The sequence below is a fragment of the Pyxicephalus adspersus genome, chromosome 10 (assembly GCF_032062135.1).
Source record: "Pyxicephalus adspersus chromosome 10, UCB_Pads_2.0, whole genome shotgun sequence".
NCBI lineage: Eukaryota > Metazoa > Chordata > Amphibia > Anura > Pyxicephalidae > Pyxicephalus > Pyxicephalus adspersus.
The window spans coordinates 1642635-1658359 of NC_092867.1; the positions used below are offsets into that span (position 1 = coordinate 1642635).

Consider the following 15725-nt stretch of genomic DNA (forward strand, 5'->3'; position numbering starts at 1 on the left):
TCATTACTGCTCCTCCATTTAGTCTGGCCTCACACTTCATGCTCTGCGGTTGATATTCACTTCTGGGATGTGAAGATCTGGTGTGTTGCCCTCTCCAGAGTTCCTGCTTCTTTTTTTGTTATTAAGATAAGTTGAACTACTTTTGGTGTTTTGTTGTTCTTTGGTTGTTACTAGGCCTCAGGGAGACACTGGTTCTTTCATCAGGGAAGGAACCAGATGTCTCAAGTACTCCTAGGGCTATACAGGGCTGGTAGGGACTAGGTTCCTGTGTATGAATATTCCCACCATCAGGGTCTATTCATACTGTCAGGAGTCAGGGCTAGGTTAGGGTGTCTGTAAGGGGTAACCATTCCCTTTTCCCTAGTCATTGGAGGCCTAGTCCCTTGTATTTACCTTTTTGTTTCCCTCCTCTCCCTGTTATCCGTGACAGTTTCTGGACTTGCTCATAATCTTCTGTACTATACTATTTGTAGGCTCCTGGCCCTCTGTTGGTTGTTCACAAGACGCCATCCTTTTTAGCACAGAAGTCTTGAGGCAACCATGTGCTTGGATGGTTGAACCAGCCTTCGAGGCTGAGCGGAGACTTGCTATAGGCAAAAAGTTCATAGTTAGATTGAAGGACTGGCACTGGCACCTGGGCCTTATGCAAGTGTTCAATTAAAACTATGCAATGGTAAATCGAATATATGGGTTTTCACAAATACTAAACTATTTGTCAAATTGAATCCTTGGGGGCTTTTCTTGGACATTTAGTGCCTGGGCAAACAGTTACATCAAATTTTTGGGTTTCGTTGACAACCTGAAGGTGGAACCTGCAATATGCCAATTTGAAAACTTTGCAGCTTATTCTCAATGGCCGAGAGGCTCGTAACAACATTCAGAAAGTTCTCACTGTAAGAATTAGCAGTGTAAGCCGGTGTGTTGGCTAGAGGCAAACTTACTAGAATTTATTTTTCTCTACTAAACTTTGTTGAGTTTATTAAAGTGTGCAGAACCTTGAAAATGGCAGCGGGGGTGTACAACAGGGAACCCAACTGGTATTGAGTTGCTGTGCTTCACATGGTGTTTAAAGGCAGTCAAGGCAACCTGGCGAGAGGAAGCACTGAGCACTGTGGGGGACGCTGGAAATCTCTACAGGTACTTGGTTATTATTATTGTCAATTTCTGGTCAATGACAGGGTCCTTTATTATTTAAAGGGATCCTGACACCAACCTAAAAGAAAATGGAACAAGCACTGCAAATTCAATTATATCAGATGCAGCGTTACCATGAATCATTTTTTTATACACTGTGCCTCCAAATTAAATTTTACTACTTCATGGAAGTCAATTCCCTAGCATAGCTCCCTCCTTTCTTGCAACTCATAGCCTTCTCCTCTCTGTGAGTAATTACTGTCCTTGCTGGCCCAATCTTATTCTAAAGTATTATGTAGCTGCAGAGAAATAGCAAAGAGGAATAATATAGTGTCACCTAAGTGGCTTCTTTGAGTTTACTGGGGCTGCTGACATCCCATCCAATATGGCGGCACCTAGCAGCAATATTTGGGCTATTAGATGTCTATACAATGGTTAAAATTTTTATAAAGTACAAATAATTTGCATACATTATTATTGGAAGTAAATGATCTAATGACAGCAACTATTTAACTCCAACCCCAATCCTGAAACTTAACTTGACCCCAACACTTAAAGCCAAGACTCTATTCTACTAATGTTTTGGCTAACTTTTTGCCAAACATTTTTTGTATGATAAAATGCCCCTGGAAATGTATAAAACTTGCAAGCAATTTGATCACTAGAGTGCCCTGTTAAGATTTGCTGGCATAATTGCCATTTTACTGTTTTCCATAAATATAACGCCCAATTGTTATGATCACATTTTTAAAGATTGCCAGATAGAGTTCACAATAGAGATCAATGTTTTTTGTTTCCAAGACCCTTATTTTAGTTTAGTGGCCACATATGAACTGAATGGGCCACACATGCCACTTAAGTATGGTGGACAGTTTTGCCGTTTTGAAGAATGACATTCCTGATTGCCAATTCAAATACAATATGGTGATCAAAGCATGGTCGGCATCAAAAACCTTGTCGCTCATTAAATTTGGCAATATAACTGCTGCAATCATTTTTTTTTAAAAAGAAAACAAGTGTTGATCAGCTTACCAATGCTTCATAAATGGTCCCCAAAGGCTCCTCAACATTTCCAGCAATTGAAATCTCCACTTTTTCTCTCCCTTTTATGAGTCATTTTGGTCTGTTGATCACCAAGAAGCTTCAAGTCATATATTTATCTGCTAAAAAAACACTTCAAATAGTGGCAGCAGTGTGCGGGGTGTATGAATGGCAGGCAATCACCTTCTATTCCAGCAAGTTGCTGAATGCCGTCTGCGTCTTTAAAGCCTCACCTTTGATTGGTTACAATAAAAAGCAAATTTTAGCCTAAAAGAGACTGCTGGGAAAAAGCTCACGAGCGCCTCTCATTCTCAGGTCTCAAACTGTTTCTCATTATTTGCTTTGTTGTGGCCCCCTGCTCTGCCTTTCACTTTTTTCTCCAAAAATCTCATTTAGGCTTCAGTTGTTTTTCCGTTTCCTCCTCATTTTTTTTCCTAATAAATAATATTTTTTATGCTACAACCATGTTGCACACTTTTTACAAGCAGAAGGAAAAAATATTTTGAGGGTTTGCAAAGTGAAATGAGAATGTTGGTGTAAGGCCCTGGTCAGCCCTCAGTACTCACCAGACACCAGTCCCCCAACCCCCAGTCTTCACCTTAAGTAAGCCTCCGCTCAGCCTTGAGAGACTGGTTGCATCTCCCAGCACACGGTTGCCCTCAGGACTTTATGTGCAAGGGATGGCGTCTCGGGATGAGTCGACAGAGGACCAGGCGCTCGCAGATTACAAATACTACGTGGCAAATCCACAATATAAAGTCAAGGTTATACAGGGGTGATGAGTCCACCAGACAAGGTACAGAGGAAGTAGGCACAAGCATAGTCAGGGTCACAGGCAAACGGATCTGCAGCACAGATTAGCCCAGCTAAACGCTACAACAAGCATAGATCAGTTAGAGCCCATCAGCCAATGGAAGCGCAGGACTGAAATCAGGAACTACTCCGCTCATTAGACTCAGCACAATCCCCTTCAGCTCGGACCAGGGGATGCAGTGGGACCATTCACATCCAAAGGCAAGCCGGGGATGCCAAAGGCTGCAGAGCAGAGGACTGGCAGCTATGTGCCCGATCTTCCCTGCTGCTGTAAGCGGTGCCGACAAAGACAAAAAGCGGGGTGTGTTGTCCTGCGACAGCCAACACTACGGGATCACTGGCCAGATAATTGTCTCCTAACAGATGGCTTGGGATTTGAACACAACTACCACTACTATCGGACATCAAACATTTTGTAGCAAGGAATTTGACAGCTGAGGATGTGATGCTAGTCTAAGATGATTTTGAGAGAATATATACTGCATATTTTCGGGAAGTGAGAGGAAACTGAATCATGTTAGAGTTTATTTGAACCTTCTTCTGCAAAAGTCATAGGTAGAGGATTCTATGGATGAAGGGTTGTGACATATGCCATTCCTCAATCTGTGTTACTACTAAGAAAACTTTTGTTTTTGAAGAGTTTTTTTTTTTTTATATTTTTGCCTTGCTTATGCTAGTTTAGGGTTTGAGGATGCAGTTTGTATTATGTATTTCAATAAGCCTAATGGAATTCAGTTACTGTGAGGCTACTGTATGTAAGCAAAGGTCATCATTGGAAAGCATTGGATTTCTTTTGGCATAGGCTTCCTGACCTCTCGCCTTTTTTTTAACCTTGCACAGTTGTACGGGTTCTTCTCTTGGACTTAAACTTCAAACTGTAATTTCACTAAACTGAGTTTCTAAGAATGTAAATTAGAATCTGCAGCAAGTCAGATATTTCCGGCTTCAATTCCTAGTGGACATCCAACATTGTTCAGCTCCTCTCTCCCTATCTTGACTGTCCCGGGGCATCCCTTTTATTCTCCAAATATCATTTCCTTCATGGCAGCTCATTATCACATGTGGGTGATACCTAGGGAGGTCTATATAAGGGAACATGGCCCCTCTCGCCAGCCATAATCTGTGAAAATTACATTGAGCACAAAAGCACAAAAACGTAATGATGTTTATTATAAGGTTCTTAAGGAACACTAAGGGTTTTATTTAGGTAAATCATTGGCATGTTGTTGTGTTTCTCAACCATAGTTCTGTGGAACCCATGGAACATGTACTACTCTGGTCAGGTTGGCTGACACCAATGATCTTTTTGGCCATATATAAGGGTGAAATATACGTTTTTTTTCCACTGGCCAGCAATGTAGGGGACATTCTTCTCAATGACCCAATATATATTATAATAATTATGAAAGGGGTTCCCTGAAAAACTGAACTTTATTTCAGGGGTTCCCCCATGTTATAATGGTCAAGAAAGGTTGTATTAGAGAAATAAACATTGACTTTTAAATGAACATAATCAAGTTTTTTAACTTCTTTGTACTAGACAAGCTTTTACTTATTAAAGTGTCACAGCAGGTGTATGCGAATACTTGAGCATGAATATAGAACACTGCACACAAGTTGGACCAAACGTGTCCCATATAGAGCAGCAACCATTTATTATCTGCTCATAACTCACGTGTGACTTATTTTGCACCGGAATGATTCAGAGTATTTGTCACAGACCCCTTGGTAAATCCAAATCACTCTCCGCACAACTGGAAACGCCAGGCAATTCAACCAGCTCAGCAACAGTTTAATAACTCCATCTAAATGTGGAGAAATTTGCCTGGTGAAGGTGATAATTAATCCTAAATCCCAGCACTGAAATTAAACAGCACTGGCTAATGAGTATGTAAACTGTACATGGTAATTAGTGTAATTGTATCTCCCAATAATAATGGAAAAATTAAACAAAATGTTAAGATCTTATTTATTTTTAAACACAACTTTAATTTGCATTTTTTAATGATCACATATTAATAGGTATAAGTATAAACTGGGAGAGTAATGAAAAATTCACTAATTAGAATTGTATAATGTATTTTATTTTTAGAGAGCTCATAAGATGATGAGCAAACTGGGGAGGTGCAAGGGTTGGGTTAAAAATCCACGACTAAGTGGAAAGCAGTATTGCCTTGCTGGGTTGCCATGTAAATTATATTTTATCACTATGGCTTTTGAAAACAGAACTTATTAAGTGTTAATGAAATCTTTATTTTCCAAAAATTTAAAGCAAAAATGCAAAGTAAAAAACTCCTACATTGAGGGGTTGCCAATAGGGTCCCATGTTCGAATCTCAGACAGGGCATTATGAATGCCCATGTTGATGTAGGTTGCATATGGGAGGACCCACATACCAAAACCATCCTCCATCCTAAAATCATTGTACATTTAAATTGTGATTAGCCTGGCAGGGCATTTGGGATTCACAGTGTGTTCAGTTAGGATTTGGACAGCTGAAAGACACTTTCATATACCTCAGGACCCATTTAAAGATCATTGTACCCCAGAAACCATCAAAACACCTACATTTACCTTCCATGTACCCCAGGACCCATTTAAAGATCATTGTACCCCTAAAAACCACCAAAACCACCTACATTTATCTTACATACACCCCAGGACCCATTTAAAGATCATTGTACCCCTGGAGACCACCCAAAGTACCTATATATACTTTCCATAAACCTCAGTACCCATTTGAAGGTCATTGTACCCTTAATAAACATCCCAAACTACTTAATTGTTGTCTTTTATATTGATTCTGAAGAATTTTACAAATTTTATTCCCAAAATGTAGACATATTTTCTATTTATTTGTAAATGAATGTTAAATGACCTTCCTGATCAGAAATTTTTAAAAGCAGACTTTAGTTCAGCTTGAAGACTCCAGTATTGTGAGGACATCACTATGCTGGATGGCAGGAAGACTAGACAGTGCTAGGTCCAGGCTGGCTCACCAGATCCCTGGTCTTCCATTTTGGAACAGGTGCCACAAAGGGGTCACATGACCTTGTTTTTGCAAATGAGTGGTAATGGAAAGGGAGGAACAGAGTTTAGCTTTAGGGGTAATCACAAGTCAAATTTTTGCAGCGTCCCTTTAACCCTTAGCTTATTGTAAAAAATATACCTGAGCTTATAGCCAATGTAGAGTTAATAGTACCCTTTATCATACTTTCTGACCATGAAAGCTCCAATTTTTTTTCTGTAGACTTCTCTTGATGAAAAATATGTTAATCATTGTGATGAAGCATGAAATAAGGTATTAAGTCATTCAATCACAGTTCATTGGTTTTGAATTGGGCTGTTTTAATGGATTCTCTAATTTTTGTACGGTGTTCCAAGACAGAAAGTTCCTCTTATTCTGTCTAAGACCGTCTCGGACACAGCACACATCTCCACGCTCTTTGCGGATTGCGTTCTTCCATTGAAGATAAAAATATTTTCAAAGTTTAACGTTTGCCGATAATTTTTCTTTGAAGTGCAAAATATATTTGAAATGTATTGCCTTGGCCTCGTTTCGATTCTCTTTGTAGGTTTTTTTCCGATTTTTCGGAAGAGCTACACTGAAAGATGATTTGTTTTTTTTGAAGACCCTTGGGTGAAGGCTCGGCTCTAATCTTTGCATTGCTCTTTAGCTTCAGGTTACCTGGGTAGAGGTTAGAAAGAGCCCATTTAGAGATTTCAAAAGGAAGAAGAGGTCATGCTGGGATAATTGAGATATATGATTTTGGTGCACTTCAACTGAATTTTGACTACTTAATAATAATTGCATTCCATGGCACCAAAAAGTTGGAGGACTTAAAGCTCAAGTTTATAATTTTTCTTTTTTTTTGACGTAGCATCAAAGGCATAAAAAAAATAATAAATAAAAAATGAATTAAAAAAATCACCTATTAAAGCTTACCTCCTCCCTGGCTCTGTCCTTGCAGATTCACCACTCCACAATCCAATGGTGGTCTGCTTCTGGATTAAATACCACACAATTTTTATTTTTACTACTGTGTGTTTTTAAGGTATTGCTGTTCTTTTGGTGGACAGGTACTTGGACAATGTTGTAGTAGTTGTGGGTATATTAGTCTACTTTTTTATTTGTTACATCCCAGTGGAGTTTTTTAGATTTCCCCTGTCTCTGGTTAACCTACATCATTCTCTATAAACCAGTAGACGATAGAAAAAACAAAACAAATTGGACGGTAGCGGCACATCCTCATTCTCTTTCGTTCTTCCCATTTTTTGTCTGGTAACCTTTTACGAGACATAATCCTAAAGTCACGTCTGTAAAAAACAAATATATATCAGTTCCATCTATGCCGCCATGAATACAGATGCGCATTCTTTCCATCTTAATAGCGATGGCTTGATCCGAGATCTCGTGGTATTAGTGTTTGATGGCTTAGAGAGATCAACCGTGCTGAGAAAAAGGTTATTAAACATATTCCACCAAGAAAAAAATCTTTTTTTTCCTTTTTCCCTTTCCCAGAAATAGTTTGCAAGCAGCGTATGAACACAGAGACGTCTCCAAGGAACTGTTAGCTAAATTTAAATTTATGCAGCTGAATATACTTTGTGGCTTTGGAAGTTCTGCTCTGCAATATTTAACAACTTTGTCTGCTCTCTATCTTCTCAATCAAGGGCCGGTTGGGGCTGCCATTAATCTGAAAGCCATGGATGATTCTAGGCAGCTAATGAGCTCAGTTTGGCTGGGGTCGCACGAACCCTTCATAACTCGCTCGTGTTTTTTACCTTCTAGAAGGCTGATGATGTTTGTGCCTGGTCTTTGATCTAGTTTGGAAATTTTGCAAAACACACACATACACACACAAAACATTCTGTTGCTAAGGATATTTTGATTCTGTGCACAATGGGAAGGGTGTATACTTATACTCATTTTCATTTTATAGGGAGTTTATCGTGACTTGTGATTATTACCACATCTATGACTGAACATTTCCCCAAGGGCCATAACTACCTCTTATTTGCTTCCTTTTAGTCTGGTACATTTATTTATGGAAGCGTTTTGCTATATCTGCTAAGAAAGTGCATAAAAAATACCTGTTCAAGTTTGTTGCCATCAGAATCCCAGTGCTGTCCTCTGCATATTATTTCCCTATATGATATGGAGAAGAGATGTTCCCCAGACCTAACATACCAGTTATATTTGCAAGGATGTATTCCCTATGGCTCCTCCAGAAAATGTAGGAAAGATATAACATGGGCTGAGATTGCATGTTTGGTGACTGATGGTTTTTCCCAATTGGTCAGTTCTACAAAGGATTTTGAAATTTCTTGAAATGAGCCTTAGATCGGAGCAGGAGCCCAAACGTGAGGTCTTGGCCTTCTGGGGCCACCATGAGCTACCTGAGAAAGAGACTTTGTCTTTGTTGATCTGGCTGCAGTCAGGCACATCATTGGTAAAACCACTTGAACCTCCATTAGTCTGAAACCTCCCCCAAGTTGATTCAGTAGCTAGAGAGGTATCACTGTGGATAACTAAGACTTCTTGAATCTGCTGGTCTGGCTCTTAAATCACTACCTGGTACAGAAGAAACACGGTAATCTTCGTTGTAATGGATTTTACTTTTCCCTCCACTCATAGGAAAGATTGGTATGCTACTGTTGGTTATTCCATTCTTCCATGTTGCCCTCACTTCAATACATCTTTATAAACATTAAAGGACTGGACTTCTGGTGCTCCAAGAGTGATCACCATGCCTGTGGACAAAGTAATCTGAACTGGGGTTCCACTTGCATTACACAAGGCCAGGAGTGGTTGGAGAATTCCCAGAGGGACTTTGCTATGGTCCCCCACTATATGTATTATATGAGATATTTCTCATACCCCATGCCCCCCATGTAAAATGTATGTTCACCTGCTGCTCTAGACCCAAATTGAAAGGGGGTTCTAACCTCCCACCAGTCTATCCAGAAATCAAAAGAAAGTTTTTTTGTCTACCTTCCCTTTAAATATATAAAGACCATCCGTTAATGAAGCGATAACAACCATATGCAGTCTCAGCATTTAGAATGCTACAATGTATCCCATACTTCATTAGCTACCTATGGTAGGTTATATGATGTATGGAGTATATCAACCTACAACAACAAATTGTGTGCTGGATAAATATTCACTATATGAAAAATGACATCTCCAATCTATTCCGAATCTTTTATTATTTAATCATGTATTTACTAATGTCATGAATTGCTTCATATTAGCCTTAATGGAATTTGTGTTTGCTTTTTAGAGATAGGAAGCATTATTGGGTTGCAAAAAGCAAAAATTTAATATGTGGAAAGCAGTTATGTAAACAGTTTGTATTATAAATAATATTTATTTGTAAAGATGTCTTCTAATATATGCTTGCAGGGTCATTAGAAGTGTTTAGTAATACTTTTCATTACATTTTAAAGCCCAGCTCGTGGTAGCTGTTCCTTACTGCTGCCAAAGATGGAGATGACATAATGGGCTCGATTTATGAAAGCTCTCCAAGGCTGGAGAGAATACACTTTCAGAAGTGAAGCTAGGTCATCCAGAAAACATGAAATAGATTTTTAAAAAAAATTGCTATTTGCTAGCAAAGGTTTTAAATCCTGGACCAGATCCATTCCAGGTTTGCTGGATCCCCCAGCTTCACTGATGAAAGTGTATACTCTCCAGATTAGGATAGCTTTAATAATCAGGGCCAATGACTTAGCACACAAATTGGGGAATGTTCCATTTCCATCAAGTTGTAATTAAAGTGATGGTATTGTGGAAAAAAAGCCCAAGGTCTACCATAAATACTTAGCTCTTTGACACAATCTGGGTCTGATTTATTAAAGCACTCCAAGGCTGGAGAGAATATACTTTCATCAGAGAAGCTGTGTGATCCAGCAAACCTGTAATGGATCTGGTCCAGGATTCAAAAAAATTGCTAGCAATATACTTTGAATGAATTCATTCTAGGTTTGCTGGATCACCCAGCTTCACTGATAAAAGTGTATCCTCCCCAGCCTTGGGGAGCTTTAATACATTTTCTATGAAATTTGCTTGGAAAATTACATTTAATGGAAGTGTCATTCCCCTTGGTGGGCCACTCAACTCGCTGGCTCTTCCTGCCAACCTCCACAAAATTATTATGTCCTGTAGAGCCCTGACACTAAGGGTACCGAATGACCAGAAGAACAAGCATTACCTAAGTGTCCCCTTCTCAGGGACAATTTTGCTTGAATGGAATACCATTTTAGAGATGGGGAGAGGGAAAAGTAAGACATTACTATCTTCACGTACAGCTAGACTTTTTTTGGTTGTTTTTCTTCTCGGGTCGCTTTAAATTCTTTCCATACTTGGTGTCTTGACCACCGTTGCCATATCTTAAAGATATAACTTTGAGTTGTGATGAAGATAATAGGGGCTGCTAGATTACAAACCCGGTAATCGGAACATTCTGTATCAATGGAAAGAGCTTCCTTTTCAATCTGAGTCTTCAGAAAGGCCGTGGAGGCTAACAAGTAATCAGCGGACAACAGAGAGAGTTTTCATTACAGCAGGAGAAAGACATGACCGATAATGTTCGTTAATATACCAGAAGAATGGGGAGCGTGAAAACTTACTGCAGTGTCTGTGACAAACATGCAATTTACTTCATTTCATCTGAAAGTAAAAAAAAAAATACAATAGTTGTACAGTTCCCTGGTTCTGAGTAATGAACGGTTTTCTGTCTTTTCCTTCAAAGAATCTCATTAAGAATAAAAAAAAGTGAATTTGATTTCTAAAGTGGATCTGAACTCAGAAAGTGAAGATTTGTTATGGTATAAAGGACATCTAGAGGTGCTAATTGAGCAAAAGCAATACTCCAATGGATTTCCCAGTTTGACGAATATAAAACAAGGATCAAGCTTTTTGTGTCACTAAAATGACCCCCTGATACCGGGCAAAATGGAGATTCAAATTGCTGTGTTTTTGTTTGTACTGTTTTCACCTTTTAAAGTCTCAATAATGCTTGAATTTTATGTTGCTGAATTTCTTTTAGCCAATTAGTAACAATATAAATTTGCCCCAGAAGCTGCTCATCATTGCTCTTGACCTGCTTGCTGATAAATAACAATGGTGGACCACGGCTGAGCAATATGTGTCAGCACAACAATTGTCATCTCACCGGGGGTGGCAACAAAAGAACACAAATGACACTTGTCACTCTACACATGGAAGTCCTTAAAAAAGAGATTTATGGTAGAATCACCATGTATTATTTTAATGAAACAAGTAGCTTGTGTTAGAATTTAGTGATTAAATGCTGGTCTGAATCCCATTGTTGCATCCAAGAAGGGATATAGAAATGATAGATCTATACGCTATGGGCTGCCAGAGATGATGCAACTAGGTATGACGTTTTGTAATGGGGTTGCCTTGTTGCCCATCTTGTAGAATTCTTTCCTGCTCCATTTACAAGAATGCAGTTGGAATGTAATTTCTCTCCTAATAAAGGCTGTCATTTAATCTAATATTAAGAAAATTATTCGATTTTAAGAAGCCATACATTTTATCCGACACGTTCCCTGGTGTAACATTTCTTGGTCCTTGCGCGATTACAAATGGCTGTGCCGAATTTTGGCAGGAGACTTTCTCCAACCGGAGTTTGTTTATTGGTACTTAATGAAATGCAATTAATCTAAATCACTGGTGGGCAGGATGCATTTGCTAAAGACTGATAATTGCAGACTGGCAGTTCACTCTTTAACAAATGAGTCGATCTTTCACCCGCAAAAGTCACTGGATGGTCACAAAGAAAAAAAAATCCCTTTAATGACTTCCAGTCTCTGCGGACCCTGTCCGGTTTGCATCCAAAGTATTTATCAGGTTGCATTGTTCAGAGGAAAGAGAATGGGCTTAAATTACCCAGAAACAGTGCTGTTTTATTCAAAAAATTCTGAAAGCTAAACCCAAGGTAGCTATAAAGGATTTAAATTATTGCAGCTAAAATTCATTAATGCATCATTAGGCCTATTGTTTAAATGCAAACAAGGTAAGTACCAGAATTCTATGTGGTATCAGTCTCTTGCAGTTTTAGTGCAGCAGATCTCAATCGGGAACGTAGGGAAGCCATACAATAGGCTCTATTTAAAAACTAGGGAATCTTCCAGGTCCATGTTTTTTAATGGAATAATTGATTCACACCAGGGAATGTGGGATGTATGTCAAATTCCCTGGTTTATTAATAGAGCCCAAAGAATGTAGAAAAGTTTATACCCAGACATCACTGCTCCAGCCCATTCTACTTCCATCGCTAATGTGATGATCACAGAACGCACCTGCTGGTGATACTGGAACATTCTTTTTGCTTCATCACACTATGTTTTTAATTTATGAAAATTATCATGGTTCTAACTTGTCTAAGAACCGCTGATTGGTGGAGGTTGGAGTTCAGCTTTAGAATTTTTACTGGAAACAAAGAAATGTGTTTAAAGCAGGCAACACTATGGTTAGATGATGATTATCTGGTCCCGTGCAATAAGCCATCGCAGTTCGGTGCCCCCTGCTTATTCCTTCCAATGGTGGAAGATCAATCAGTAAGCTGTAAGCTGAGCTTGCAGCATCCCCAGGTTCCCTTTAGCTATGAATGTTCTCCCAGCAATTCCAAAGCCTAGGAGTTTGGGACAGTTTCTATCAAACTTGTGACCATTGGTTGATATACTACCCTCAGCTCCTCCCTCAATACTTTGCCCCCTGTCTAGGAGGATTGGAAGCTAAAATTTACAAATATCTCGCCTATTCAGAACCCATCCCTGCATTTCTCTTTTTAGGCTAGTCACAAATAATTTATAGTCAATACAATCTGGGCTGGGTATCCAACCTTCTGTGGCGTAGTTGTTCTCATTAATATAGGTTGTTGCCAATAATCTGAGCCCGTCATGTGACGAAAAGGTTAATAGAGTTTCCTATAAAAACAACTTTGTACATCAACTTCATGAACATAAAGCAATTTTATGGTGCACAGATTCTGAGGAAGCCGTCTCCAGATGTGTTTTATGTACGGCACAAAACCTCCTGCAGCTTCTTCGAGTGCCAGCAATCCAACATATTCTGGCTGAGGGCAATTTGCCCGTGTTTGTCATATTTGTACTGGTTTGTCTCCCGTGCAAATCTAAGCTTTGCTTTCTTTTTTTTTCTTGCTCGGTGTCTTCATGATTAGTGAGACGTACCATCGTTTATTCATTCAGATACAAAGAGAGGGCTACGGCCAGAAAGAAGAATAGTCTTTCATAACAGTTACGGTTATAGAATATGAAATTACAAAAGATGTTCAACTACATCGGCCTTACTCAACCCTTCACCCGACAAGAACCTTGGAAAAAATGTTCACATTTCAGAAAACTGCTACTTATATTTTTATCTATAGCTCCTGGAAGATCAGCAAGTTATAGATGTACAAATAAAAGCATATAGAACATAGCATATTAGTTGACTCTCATAGTGAGTATAAAATATTTTTGGGTAATTATTACAAATAATGCAGTCGGTGAAGAAATGTCGCCTTTTATTGGTAGACAGTGGATAAATGCCTCCTTGTATCATATTCAGTGGATAAATGGTTCCTTACTTAGGAGGTCACTGAAGATTTATTTCCTTGTATTAGTGGTCAGTAAAGAAATGTCTTCTTACACTCTTGGTCAATAGAGAAACATCTCCTTGCATTAGTGGTCAGTTGAGAAATGCATCCCTGCATTGATAACCAGTGGTCTCTTGGTATTAGTGGTCAGTGGAGAAATATTTTTTGGTATTGATGGACACTGGAGAAATGTCTACTGATATTGGTGGTCAATGGAGAAATGTCTCCCGATATTGCTGGTCAGTGGAGAAATGTCTCCTGGTATTGGTGGCCAGGAGAGAAAAAATATCTACGTGCATTTGGTGGCCAGTGGTAAAATGTTCCCTAGCATTGGTGGTTGGTGGAGAAATGCCTTCTTGCATTGGTGTTTAGTGGAAGTAGAACACCCTTGTATTATGGTCAGTGGTGGAGATCCCTCTGTAACTCTTTGTTTAGTGGGAGTAAGAACGCCCTTACATTGATGTTCATTGGGAAGAATGTTGTTCTTATAGATAGCTATGAGGATCATCGGTCTCATACCACTGGCTCAGCTAAGTTGTGTTAGCTCTGAAACGTGAATGGAATGAAGCTACCATTGGTTTTAGGGTCAATCTCCCAATCCACAAGGAAACCCATTAAACTTTTGGAAGAACCAGGTTAGAACTCTGGCCTTTGCAGCGCTGGGTCCCAGACCTGAATCTCGGCCAGGACACTATCTGCATGGAGTTTGCAGGTTCTAACTCTATTTGCGTGGGTTTCCTCCGGGTACTCCGGTTTCCACCTACAACCCAAAAACATGCAATTAGGTTTATTGGCTTCCCCAATAAAATGACCCTAGAATGTACTAAGGACATGACTATGGTAGGGACATTAGATTGTGAGCTCCTTTGAGGCACAGCTAGTGACACGACTATAGTCTTTGTACTGCGCTGCATATTATGTCTCCGCTATATAAATACTGTGTAATAATAATTACCCTAAAGCTCCACTGAAGCCTGGTTGAGAATGGCTGCAATTTCACATACAATATCGACATGCAAGCGCCCTTTACCTGGATGTTATCCTAGGATTGCAGACTTCAAGCATTGGTTCATTTAGAAATGGTGGGTCGATGTTGTAAAACGTATTTCTGTTGGAGCCAATGAATGGTCTTAGATTTCTGTATTTGCACTTATTCTCTAAATATAACCTGATCTTCAGTTCAATGATTCACTCTGTTTATTGCAGCATGAGTATGATGAATGTTGTCTGCCGTTTCTTATTATCTGGTTGTCACGCTTCCCTCCCATTGTCTTTCAGATCATGCTGCTGAGTGACCCCGATGTAGAGAGCAGTATTTGGATCAGCTCGGATGCCGGAGCCACGTATCAAAAATACAGAATGAGTTTCTACATACAGAGTCTCTTGTTTCACCCCAAGCAGGAGGACTGGGTGCTGGCATACAGCTTGGATCAGAAGGTAAGGACTGCTGTTGTTGGTGCCATTTGTCACATCTTTTTGGTAAAGTTGAACGTCAGCCTGCCCTTCAGTTTTGCACCGCTGTGCAGGCTCCTCACCTGGACTGAAATTGTCTACGCTGATTTTACTGTACACTGTGGGACGTCTAATATTTATTCACTTGGGATATATTCCCACACCGTCCCTGCTTAGCCAAGCAATTTTGCTATACTATGTTTGGTGGCTCTGCAATGTACTTTATAAAGTTATCAGGTGGCTTAGAAAGTTTTTAAAGACCATATTTTAGCTTTAAATTATGGAAATTAGGCACAAGATGTTTTTGTAAAAAGCTTTTTTCTCTGGAGACATATTCTCATACATTTTCCTGACATCTTCATCAATCTTAGCCATGACAGTATGTTCAGTGACTTTGTAATTAACTGGGACAATTGGCAGGTGATTTAAAAAAAAGGGGTAAAAGAATACTTTCTTTTTGATTTAGAGAAAAACAAATTGTTTTTAATATTGATTCACTTGTGATATGTTCCCATCAGTCCTAGTATTTATGGCTAGGCTTTTCAATAACCTTATAAAGTTGTATGATTTCCTTTAAGAAATGGTGTAACCTAATTTTATTAACTATAAAAAATTTGCAAAAAATTATATTTGTATCCCTAACATCCAACTTAT

At 39.2% G+C, this 15725-nt stretch overlaps 1 protein-coding gene across 1 annotated transcript in view; it reads left to right on the plus strand.

The window, feature by feature from the left end:
• Positions 1 to 15725, plus strand: part of SORCS3 (sortilin related VPS10 domain containing receptor 3) — a 319319-nt gene that overhangs the window by 126132 nt on the left and 177462 nt on the right. Inside the window, 1 exon segment of the mRNA XM_072423933.1 lies at positions 14898 to 15071. Coding sequence (XP_072280034.1) covers positions 14898 to 15071 — 174 coding nt within the window.